The 12,011-nt window shown below is 49.6% G+C and overlaps 1 protein-coding gene across 3 annotated transcripts in view; it reads right to left on the bottom strand.

Moving 5' to 3' along the window:
* Positions 1-12,011, bottom strand: part of rrbp1b (ribosome binding protein 1b) — a 55,568-nt gene that overhangs the window by 26,689 nt on the left and 16,868 nt on the right. For all 3 annotated transcript variants that reach the window (XM_084319397.1, XM_084319399.1, XM_084319398.1), the window contains exons 5-11: positions 11,079-11,231; positions 8,138-8,256; positions 5,927-6,080; positions 3,281-3,380; positions 1,803-1,972; positions 1,172-1,209; positions 968-1,054 (exon numbers count right to left, since the gene is read on the bottom strand). In XM_084319397.1, the coding sequence (XP_084175523.1) occupies positions 968-1,054; positions 1,172-1,209; positions 1,803-1,972; positions 3,281-3,380; positions 5,927-6,080; positions 8,138-8,256; positions 11,079-11,231 (821 nt within the window). The remainder of the gene's footprint in view (positions 1-967; positions 1,055-1,171; positions 1,210-1,802; positions 1,973-3,280; positions 3,381-5,926; positions 6,081-8,137; positions 8,257-11,078; positions 11,232-12,011) is intronic.

Raw genomic sequence — 12,011 nt, 5'->3', positions numbered from 1 at the left:
AGAGTTTAAAACCTTGATCTCCAACCTTTGTCAATCAAGTTGTACGTGTTTTAATTGATCGTTATCCTTAGTTGTTAGTGATATGCTGTGTGATTTTATGCCTTTTTGCTTAACTCTGTATGTACACTCGACGTGACTGTAAATGAGGCAAACCTCAGTTGCCTTTCGAGTTTAAATAAAGGGTTTGAATGAATATATGTATATACAGGTGCATCTCAATCAATTAGAATATCGAGGAAAAGTTAATTTATTTCAGTAATTCAATTCAAAAAGTGAAAATCATATATTAGATTCATATTATTATATATAGATTCATTACACACAGAGTGAAATATTTCAAGTATCTGAGAAAATTATAATATTACATAAGACCAATACAAAAAAATATATATATATATTACAGAAATGTCTGCCTACTGAAAAATATATGCAGTGTAGGGATGTTCGATATTGGCTTTGTTACCGATATCCGATATACCGATATTGTCCAACTCTTAATTTCCAAAACCGATATCAACCGATACCGATATATGCGGGGTTTCCCCCCCAAAAAAACTGAATAATTTCAGGTAATTAACATTACATATCTCTTGTCATGGAATTAACACAACATTATGCATACTTTTGACAATAAATAAAATAAAAATGTGTTCTTACTTGCTTGCCTGGGTAAATAAATGTAAAAAAATATATATATATATTATTATTTAAGCAGATACCGATCATTTCCGATATTACATTTTAATGCCAATATCGATAATATCGGACATCCCTAATATGCACTCAATACTTGGTCGAGGCTCCTTTTGCGTGAATCAATGCGGCGTGGCATGGAGGCAGCCGATATATGTCCTCATTATAATTTATTGAGATGCACCTGTATAAGAAATCTTCTCGCGTACCCCGTGCAGTACCTCCCTGTAGCCTCACGAGGGAGACATTGTCCCAGAGGAGCAACACAACGTACCTAGCCGATTTCACCTCCTCCAGCTCCTCCTTCAGCTGCTCCAACTCCGCCTCCAGGATCATCACCTTGCTCTCCCTTGCTATCAAACTGACAGAGAACACAAGCTTTTTAGTGTTCCACTATATTCTTCTTTTGTTACATCTGTGAAATTGTCCTTACAAAACTAAAATCTGAATTGATTTTAATAAAAAGAAAACGGTATACCAGTTCGTGAGCTCCTCCACTTCAGATGACAAGTCAACCTGTTGAAAAAAAGATCACAGCTCAAGCCTCAAAATAACGACTACGTTCAAAAATCTATAGTTGTTTATTTTAGTGATAGTTGATAGGAATATCAATAGCCTTTACAAATAGGTGGTAAGAGTTTATTTTGTATGTATATCCAGTACCTATGAATCAGGGTAAAAGACTGTAGTATATATGTATGTATGTTTATGTTTTCTCACTGCTTGTGAATTTAGTGCATAAAACCCGTACCGGAGGTTCTGAGGAGACCGGTGCTAACAGGGATCCTGATAAAAACCTGTACCGGAGATTCTGAGGAGACCGGAGCTAACAGGGATCCTGATAACCTGTACCGGAGCTTCTGAGGAGACCGGAGCTAACAGGGATCCTGATAAAACCTGTACTGGAGGTTCTAAGGAGACCAGAGCTAACAGGAATCCTGATAAAAACCTGTACTGGAGGTTCTGAGGAGACCGGAGCTAACAGGGATCCTGATAAAAACCTGTACCGGAGGTTCTGAGGAGACCGGAGCTAACAGGGATCCTGATCAAACCTGTACCGGAGGTTCTGAGGAGACCGGAGCTAACAGGGATCCTGATCAAACCCGTACCAGAGGTTCTGAAGAGTCCAGAGCTTCCTCCTCCGCAGTGGCCTCCGTCATGGCCGCCTCCACCTCGGTGACCTCCTGGGCCTGTTGCTCCAGTTGGGCCTTGAGGGCCTCCAGCTCAGCACAGCGCTCCGTCAGTTCAGCCTCGGTGGAGTTCACACGCTCCCGCAGCTCTGGGAGGGGAGATGGTGGTAAACATTTTCCATTTTAAAACTTTTAAAAGGTGCTATAGGTAACGCTTTCATGAAGACTGATCATTATTAAAAATAATAATAATACATCTACAGAGCTTTTAGAAAAGTGCAGAATAAAAGTAGTGCTTCCCCACCCAAAAATAATTATTGACTTGTTTTGGCGGGTCCAACATTTATGTTGTTGTTTACATGTTCTGTGCATGTAGCCCCTCCCTACTTCCCCATTTCCCCCATGTGGAATGCACCCGATTAGATAAACGTGCTGCTCGTTGAGAGGTCCGGGTTGCGTGAATACTTTCGGCAACCAACATGCCCTTCCGCGTTGCTCTGATTGGCCAGTGATCGGCCAGCCCTCTACGCTCGTTTTCCCCCTACGCCGGTAACGCGCGCATGCGCATTTCGTACTTGTCTCCCTGTGGGGAGGCGGGGGCCGCTGGTGTACAGCTGAGAGCTCCAGCATAGCTATGTCCGCGAGCTAGGCGCAAGCCAGAGTAAAACAGTTTTCAATCAATCAATCAATCAATCAATAATAACATTAACGAGACTCTCGTTGTGTCTATTCTGCTAACGCTACCTCTCATTGCTTTAACGTTACCTAGGCTCTCGTGTCTATCTGCTAACGTTAATGTTAGCATTAGCATTAGGCTAACAAGCTGTAACGGCACCAGTCTCGCGTCTATCTGCTAACGTTAGCATTAGGTAATAACCGGTTTAAAATGGATGGTGATTACCTCACGTTGCGTCTATTCTACTAGCATTAACCATTAGTTACTAGTACAAACAATCAATAGCGAGTTATATTGATCACGCTATGTACGATAGCCATGCTAAAACGCTAGCACAACATTAGCACCTAACCTAACAACAAGCTTAACAAGTCAGCGATCTTTTTGTGAGACTAAACTCTCCGCTCGGTGGCAAATTGTGTTGATGTCGGTTTTGTTTCATCAATAAATGAGGCAGAATACACAGTGACTGTATCCTTTTGTTTATTGCACTTGTTCCTACTGCAAATTAAATCCAATGCGAGACATTAAAGATGGCGGCTTTCTGTTTTTGTGGAGAGCCTCCAACGAGTGACGCGTCTCTCTTCTGACCAATCAGTGGTCTGCAGTGTTTCACGTGAGTTTTCCCCTACGCCGGTAACGCGCGCATGCGCATTATCGCTGGCCAATCAGAGCAATTTTAGTTTGTTGTTGCTTTTTACATAAAAAAAAGAAAATAAAGTATTCAAATTTGTCTCATGTTTGAAATAAAGATGTAATTCAATAAAAAAGCTCCACTGACCGGTGGTGACCTCCTGGTTGGCCTGGGACAGACTGCTGAGCTCCTGGCCCACTTCCTCCAGCCTCTGCTGGAAGGCCCGCTCGCCCTCCGCCTGGCTCGCCTGGGCTCACAGGACGGACAGGAAGAGGCTCATTATTCACTGGTCCATTTCTCCCCCCCCCCCAAAGCACGATTACAGATGCAGATGTGGACCGCATGGACAAGAGAAAACGATTTTTAAAAAGTGCAGCGTGTGTTTTTAGCTTCTACCACGGAGCAATGTTGATGAGGACGGATCGTTGTTGAACTAAATGTTTAGATCAGATAAGATAAAAATAGTCCTTCATTGATCCCCTTGGGGAAATTCAGACATCATAGCAGCATGGGGGAGGGGAGGTACAGGTATGTGCAGGGTAATAGTAGAAAGACATAAATACAGGCAATAGAATTATAGTACAGTAGAAAAGTAACTCTGAATATACACATAATGAGCAGGTAGGCGGTGATCAAAGGTGCAGATGCGGGGGGGGGGGGGGGGGGGGAAGTCGTTTCGTTTTTTACCTTATTATTATGTTTATTTGAATAGGGACAGTGCACATTATTCAACAGTAATGACAGAGTACCACCACTGTAAATATGCCAGTGTTAGCTGGGTAGCTAGTTTTCAACTGTAGTCCCTAGGCTACAGAGGTTAAATGCCAGGTAAAAACTGAATAGATAAGGCATTGTATACATTTTAAGAGCATAATTAAAACAGTATTTGAATATAGCAGCATAGTTAAAAGTGGTTAAGGCTATAAAATACATAATTTGCTATTGGTAAAGTGGGGGAAAATACAGAATAGGATGGGAGAATATAATACAGAATACAGGAAAGAAAAATGCCAGGCGAGACAGTGACGATGTAACATCAGCAACATGTAGGCATGCAAACAGGCAGACAGACGGACATACATTAAGTAACACACAACACTAATGAACTACCAACACACACAAAGTAACACACAGACTAACAGGCACATAGAGATCAAGGCTTGAGAGGCTGGAAGTGGCCAAGCTAGTTGTTATGGTCACATGATGCCTGGTTATCTAATAACCATGTTTTGAAAAAGTGTGCTTAAGTTCTCACTCAGCCGGGACGATAAAGTCTCCCTCGACTACGGTTCTGAGTCAGCCGGGATGATAAAGTCTCCCTGGACTACGGTTCTCACTCAGCCGGGACGATAAAGTCTCCCTGGACTACGGTTCTGAGTCAGCCGGGACGATAAAGTCTCCCTGGACTACGGTTCTCACTCAGCCGGGACGATAAAGTCTCCCTGGACTACGGTTCTGAGTCAGCCGGGATGATAAAGTCTCCCTGGACTACGGTTCTGACTCAGCCTGGACTAAAGTCTCCCTGGACTACGGTTCTCACTCAGCCTGGACTAAAGTCTCCCTGGACTACGGTTCTGAGTCAGCCGGGACGATAAAGTCTCCCTGGACTACGGTTCTCACTCAGCCGGGACGATAAAGTCTCCCTGGACTACGGTTCTGAGTCAGCCGGGATGATAAAGTCTCCCTGGACTACGGTTCTGAGTCAGCCGGGACGATAAAGTCTCCCTCGACTACGGTTCTGACTCAGCCGGGACGATAAAGTCTCCCTCGACTACGGTTCTGAGTCAGCCGGGATGATAAAGTCTCCCTGGACTACGGTTCTGACTCAGCCGGGACGATAAAGTCTCCCTCGACTACGGTTCTGAGTCAGCCGGGACGATAAAGTCTCCCTCGATTACGGTTCTGACTGTGGAGCCAGACCATGGTGGATGTTTTAACACCAGGCTGGCATCATTAAGTGTCGTCACAGTGAAAGGGTTAACCATTTGGTAGTGCGGCAGTGAAAGGGTTAAGCTGTACACTGTTGCTCCAGCTTAGAAGGTGATGTTTATCTACAGTAGGTCGGACGTTACAGTTGTGGCTGACGAATTGGCTTCTTGTCCAGAACCTTCAGAGCCCGTTTTATTAAACTGAGTGGATTGGTTTCAGGTTCGTATCATAGGTTTGAGTAGTCAAGTCTGTATTGCCCCATCAGTTATATTATACATTACAGTCAATAACACTTAGACTGTGAATATATACTATGAGTAAGTAAAGTATACAGTACACACAGGTGCGGTGCGGTTTGGTTGGTAGGCTGGTTGATTTCGACTGAGATAAACGTATCGCACACAGTGAAAGAGGTGGAGCCAGACTGTCCCGAGGTCAGACGAGGAACACGATCGCTCTAAACCTCTCGCCTCGCCCTCTTCTCCACCGTGGGAGGATCAAAGAGGAGGCCGGAGCTTGTTTGGGTAATGAAATAGTTTGGTGGGCGGGGCCGACCCGTGCCTCGGGGGGGGGCAGGTTAAACCTTGAGTAGTAACTGGACGAGGGGAGGACTAGGAGCGGACCCGTGCCTCAGGGGGGGCAGGTTAAACCTCGAGTAGTAACTGGACGAGGGGAGGACTCGGGAGGCAAACTGACATGTCGGACGGACGTCCGTTGGTTCTGATCGAACGACTAAATTGGGGGATGGGAGGAAGGAGGGAGAGAGAGAGAGAGAGAGAGAGAGAGAGAGAGAGAGAGAGAGAGAGAGAGAGAGAGAGAGAGAGAGAGAGAGAGAGAGAGGGGAGGGGGGGGGGGGGTCCTCACCTGGACCTGAGCCAGCTGCTGCTCGGCACCGGCCACCTTGGCCTCCAGGGTCCTCCTGCGCTCGTCGTCCGCCTGCAGAGCCTCTGTGCGCTCGCCCAGCTCCCTGCCCAGACGCACGCAGTCCTGCCTCAGCTTGGCCAGCTCCGCGTTCTGCCTGGGGGGGCGGGGTTAGTAAGATCAAAGGGTTGATTGGTCGATGGATACGGTACAACGACAGTAGCAGAGTGAAGGTGAGAAGAACAGAGACGGAGCTAACCCGTACTACTACAAGTTAATTAAATCACGTGTCCCCCTCCTCCCTGGGACCCCCCACTTCCTTCCTGGAGCACTGACTCCCTGGGACCTCCACTTCCCCCTAGAGACTCCCACCTGCCCCTAGAGACTCCCACCTGCCCCTAGAGACCCTCCCCATCCCCCTAAAGACCCCCACCTCCCCCTATAGACCCTCACCCCCCCCCCCCTAAAGACCACCACCTCCCCCTAGAGACCCCCACTAGAGACCCCCACCTCCCCCTAGAGACCTCCACCTCCCACTAGAGACCCTCACCTCGCCCTAAAGACTCTCACCTCCCCCTAGAGACCCCCACTAGAGACCCCCACCTCCCCCTAGAGACCTCCACCTCCCACTAGAGACCCTCACCTCGCCCTAAAGACTCTCACCTCCCCCTAGAGACCCCCACTAGAGACCCCCACCTCCCCCTAGAAACCCTCACCCCCCCCCTAGAGACCCTCACCCCCCACTAGAGATCCCCACCTCACCCTAGAGACCCCCACCTGCCCCTAGAGACCCCCACCTGCCCCTAGAGACCCCCACCTGCCCCTAGAGACCCCCACCTGCCCCTAGAGACCCCCACCTCCCCCTAGGGACCCCCACCTCCCCCTAGAGACCCTCACCCTCCCCCCTAAAGACCCCCACCTCCCCCTAGAGACCCTCACCTCCCCCTAGAGACCTCCACCTCCCACTAGAGACCTCCACCTCCCCCTAAAGACTCTCACCTCCCCCTAGAGACCCCCACTAGACCCCCACCTCCCCCTAGAGACCCTCACCTCCCCCTAGAGACCCTCACCCCCCACTAGAGACCCTCACCTCCCCCTAGAGACCCTCACCCCCCACTAGAGACCCTCACCTCCCCCTAGAGACCCTCACCCCCCCCTAGAGACCCTCACCTCCCCCTAGAGACCCTCACCCCCCCCTAGAGACCCTCACCTCCCCCTAGAGACCCTCACCCCCCACTAGAGACCCTCACCTCCCCCTAGAGACCCTCACCCCCCACTAGAGACCCCCCACCTCCCACTAGAGACCCTCACCTCCCCCTAGAAAGAGACCACACGTTCCCCAAGAGGGGGGGGGGGGGTCAGAGAGTGGGTCCATTTATCATTTAGGGCCTCCTGTGGAGTACGGATGGCCGGAGGGAGTCGGACAGACCTACAGACGGTCAAACGGAGACGGACGAGACACGCCAATAAAACACGTGACGTGCTCGCGGCCTGTACCTGCTCTCCGAGACGCGTTAATAAAACACGTGACGTGCTCGCGGCCTGTACCTGCTCTCCGAGGCGCGTTAATAAAATATGTGACGTGCTCGCGGCCTGTACCTGCTCTCCGAGACGCGTTAATAAAACACGTGACGTGCTCGCGGCCTGTACCTGCTCTCCGAGACGCGTTAATAAAACACGTGACGTGTTCGCGGCCTGTACCTGCTCTCCGAGACGCGTTAATAAAACACGTGACGTGCTCGCGGCCTGTACCTGCTCTCCGAGACACGTTAATAAAACACGTGACGTGCTCGCGGCCTGTACCTGCTCTCCGAGACGCGTTAATAAAAACACGTGACGTGCTCGCGGCCTGTACCTGCTCTCCGAGACGCGTTAATAAAACACACGTGACGTGCTCGCGGCCTGTACCTGCTCTCCGAGACACGTTAATAAAACACGTGACGTGCTCGCGGCCTGTACCTGCTCTCCGAGACGCGTTAATAAAACATGTGACGTGCTCGCGGCCTGTACCTGCTCTCCGAGACGCGTTAATAAAACATGTGACATGCTCGCGGCCTGTACCTGCTCTCCGAGACGCGTTAATAAAACATGTGACGTGCTCGCGGCCTGTACCTGCTCTCCGAGACGCGTTAATAAAACACGTGACGTGCTCGCGGCCTGTACCTGCTCTCCGAGACGCGTTAATAAAACATGTGACGTGCTCGCGGCCTGTACCTGCTCTCCGCCTGGCTGGTGGCCTGGTTCAGGGCGTCCCTCAGGATGGAGTTCTCCTGCTGCAGACGGGCCAGCTGGGCGTTGGGGCCGTTCTCCAGCTGCTCCTGCAGGCTCGCCACCTGTCGGGTCAGAACCAAGAGTTAGAAGACCTGTCGGTCAGAACCAAGAGTAAGACCTGTCTGGGTCAGAACCAAGAGTTAGAAGACCTGTCGGGGTCAGAACCAAGAGTTAGAAGACCTGTCGGGTCAGAACCAAGAGTTAGAAGACCTGTCGGGGTCAGAACCAAGAGTTAGAAGACCTGTCGGGTCAGAACCAAGAGTTAGAAGACCGGTCGGGGTCAGAACCAAGAGTTAGAAGACCGGTCGGGGTCAGAACCAAGAGTTAGAAGACCTGTCGGTCAGAACCAAGAGTTAGAAGACCTGTCGGGGTCAGAACCAAGAGTTAGAAGACCTGTCGGGGTCAGAACCAAGAGTTAGAAGACCTGTCGGGGTCAGAACCAAGAGTTAGAAGACCCGTCGGGTCAGAACCAAGAGTTAGAAGACCTGTCGGGGTCAGAACCAAGAGTTAGAAGACCTGTCGGGTCAGAACCAAGAGTTAGAAGACCTGTCGGGTCAGAACCAAGAGTTAGAAGACCTGAACCAAGAGTTAGAAGACCTGTCGGTCAGAACCAAGAGTTAGAAGACCTGTCGGGTCAGAACCAAGAGTTAGAAGACCTGTCTGTCAGAACCAAGAGTTAGAAGACCTGTCGGGGTCAGAACCAAGAGTTAGAAGACCTGTCGGGTCAGAACCAAGAGTTAGAAGACCTGTCGGGGTCAGAACCAAGAGTTAGAAGACCTGTCGGGGTCAGAACCAAGAGTTAGAAGACCTGTCGGGTCAGAACCAAGAGTTAGAAGACCTGTCGGGTCAGAACCAAGAGTTAGAAGACCTGTCGGGGTCAGAACCAAGAGTTAGAAGACCTGTCGGGGTCAGAACCAAGAGTTAGAAGACGTGTCGGGTCAGAACCAAGAGTTAGAAGACCTGTCGGGGTCAGAACCAAGAGTTAGAAGACCTGTCGGGTCAGAACCAAGAGTTAGAAGACCTGTCGGGGTCAGAACCAAGAGTTAGAAGACCTGTCGGGTCAGAACCAAGAGTTAGAAGACCTGTCGGGGTCAGAACCAAGAGTTAGAAGACCTGTCGGTCAGAACCAAGAGTTAGAAGACCTGTCGGAGTCAGAACCAAGAGTTAGAAGACCTGTCGGGGTCAGAACCAAGAGTTAGAAGACCTGTCGGGGTCAGAACCAAGAGTTAGAAGACCTGTCGGGGTCAGAACCAAGAGTTAGAAGACCTGTCGGGGTCAGAACCAAGAGTTAGAAGACCTGTCGGGGTCAGAACCAAGAGTTAGAAGACCTGTCGGGTCAGAACCAAGAGTTAGAAGACCTGTCGGGGTCAGAACCAAGAGTTAGAAGACCTGTCGGGTCAGAAGAACCAAGAGTTAGAAGACCTGTCGGTCAGAACCAAGAGTTAGAAGACCTGTCGGGGTCAGAACCAAGAGTTAGAAGACGTGTTGGGGTCAGAACCAAGAGTTAGAAGACCTGTCGGGTCAGAACCAAGAGTTAGAAGACCTGTTGGGTCAGAACCAAGAGTTAGAAGACCTGTCGGGGTCAGAACCAAGAGTTAGAAGACCTGTCGGGGTCAGAACCAAGAGTTAGAAGACCTGTCGGGGTCAGAACCCAAGAGTTAGAAGACCTGTCGGGGTCAGAACCAAGAGTTAGAAGACCTGTCGGGTCAGAACCAAGAGTTAGAAGACCTGTCGGGTCAGAACCAAGAGTTAGAAGACCTGTCGGTCAGAACCAAGAGTTAGAAGACCTGTTGGGTCAGAACCAAGAGTTACAGAACCAAGAGTTAGAAGACCTGTCGGGTCAGAACCAAGAGTTAGGAGACCTGTTGGGTCAGAACCAAGAGCTAGAAGACCTGTCGGGGTCAGAACCCAAGAGTTAGAAGACCCGTCGGGTCAGAACCAAGAGTTAGAAGACCTGTCGGGGTCAGAACCAAGAGTTAGAAGACCTGTCGGGTCAGAACCCAAGAGTTAGAAGACGTGTTGGGGTCAGAACCAAGAGTTAGAAGACGTGTCGGGGTCAGAACCCAAGAGTTAGAAGACCTGTCGGGGTCAGAACCAAGAGTTAGAAGACCTGTCGGGTCAGAACCCAAGAGTTAGAAGACGTGTTGGGGTCAGAACCAAGAGTTAGAAGACATGTCGGGGTCAGAACCAAGAGTTAGAAGACCTGTCGGGGTCAGAACCAAGAGTTAGAAGACCTGTCGGGTCAGAACCAGACCTGTCGGGTCAGAACCAAGAGTTAGAAGACCTGTCGGGTCAGAACCAAGAGTTAGAAGACCTGTCTGGTCAGAACCAAGAATTGGAAGACCGCATCGGAACGTGTCGTGTAGAAATTATCCCTTTGTCTACACCTTTGATTTACATTCAGAATCTTAAAGGAACATGCCGACATTATTGCAAATGTCTCCTTCTCCAGAGTCAGACAAGAAGATAGAAGATACCAATGTCCTCTCTTGTGCGTTCAGTAGAAAGCTATCCGGCTGCAAACTAGCCTAGCTTACCACAAATGAAAGGAAGCGGATATGAACCACTTGTCTAGCTTAAAACTCTGGGAGAGGTGTTTTTGGTCAACAGCTAGGGTAGCTGGTCCGTATCCGCTTCCATTCATTTGTGCTAAGCTAGGCTAGCTTGCAGTCGGATAGCTTTTCTACTGAACGCACGGAGAGGGAATTGGTATCCATCTTCTTGTCCGACTCTGGAGGATACGGTAAGCAGCACAATGTTCCTTTAACTATTACCTGGCTTCCACTGAAAGAAATATTGTAATCATATTACTTTGATGCTTTTGGACTGGTTCCGTGACGGCAAGACTAAAATCGGGTCATTAGAGAGAGAAGTGACCTCTGACCTTGAGGTTGAGCTGCTGGGTCTCGGTCACGTGGTCCTGGTAGGACGCCTGCATGCGGGCCTGGAGGGCGGTGACCTCCTGGGTGCGAGACCCCAGCTCCCCGGCCAGGCGCGACTCCTGGGACGCCATCTTGGATTTCTCAGCTCCGAGTTCCTGCGAGACAACATTGGCCATCGTTAACACTCTCGACACGCTACACTCTCGACACGCTACACTCTCCACGCTACACTCTCCACGCTACACTCTCGACACTACACACTCTCGACAAGAGATTCATTGGGGGGAGATAGTGGCTCAGGAGGTAGAGCGGTCGTCTGGTAACCGGAAGGTTCCAGGTTCAATTCCAGCTCCTCCCAGGCAGCGTGTGAATGTAGGAGTCGCCGTTCACAACGTCCGATCCCCACCCACCAGCTTTCCCACCCCTAACACTGCCAATTGTGTTAGTATGAACGACCAGCCAAGCTGGTAGCAACGCAGAGACCTACCCAGCATTTCCTGCGTTAGTGGCGAGCACCTTGCCCACTGTGCCACTTAGCCGCCCTCTGGCATCCGTTTCTGTGTGAAGCCATCACTACTTCAGTACTGGACTGGAACTCTGGACCTCATCACTCTCACTCTGGTGATTGGCTTATAGTTATACACTTAGGGTCCCCAGAGTTTGCACTGAATTAGGGAAATCCCCGACATGTGGAACGTTTTGCAATGCACTTTGAAATTGAATAGCAAAACCACTTCACCAGTCTGCAGTTGTTTTTTTAATTAAACAATTTTAATTGTTCCAATTGATTGACTTATCCGTTTCTGTATAGTCTTATTAGACAGGGCGAAACCAGTACTAGTAGGCACAATCTATAGACCACCAGAACAGAGTGGGTTTTATGACACACTTGATGGGTGTTTAGCTGGGGTGGAGGGGGTAGAAAAAATTCTTAT

The sequence above is a fragment of the Notolepis coatsorum genome, assembly GCF_963971535.1.
Source record: "Notolepis coatsorum genome assembly, chromosome: 7".
NCBI lineage: Eukaryota > Metazoa > Chordata > Actinopteri > Aulopiformes > Paralepididae > Notolepis > Notolepis coatsorum.
Note: the sequence above shows the minus strand (reverse complement) of the source record. Positions and strands in the feature narration are given on the sequence as shown.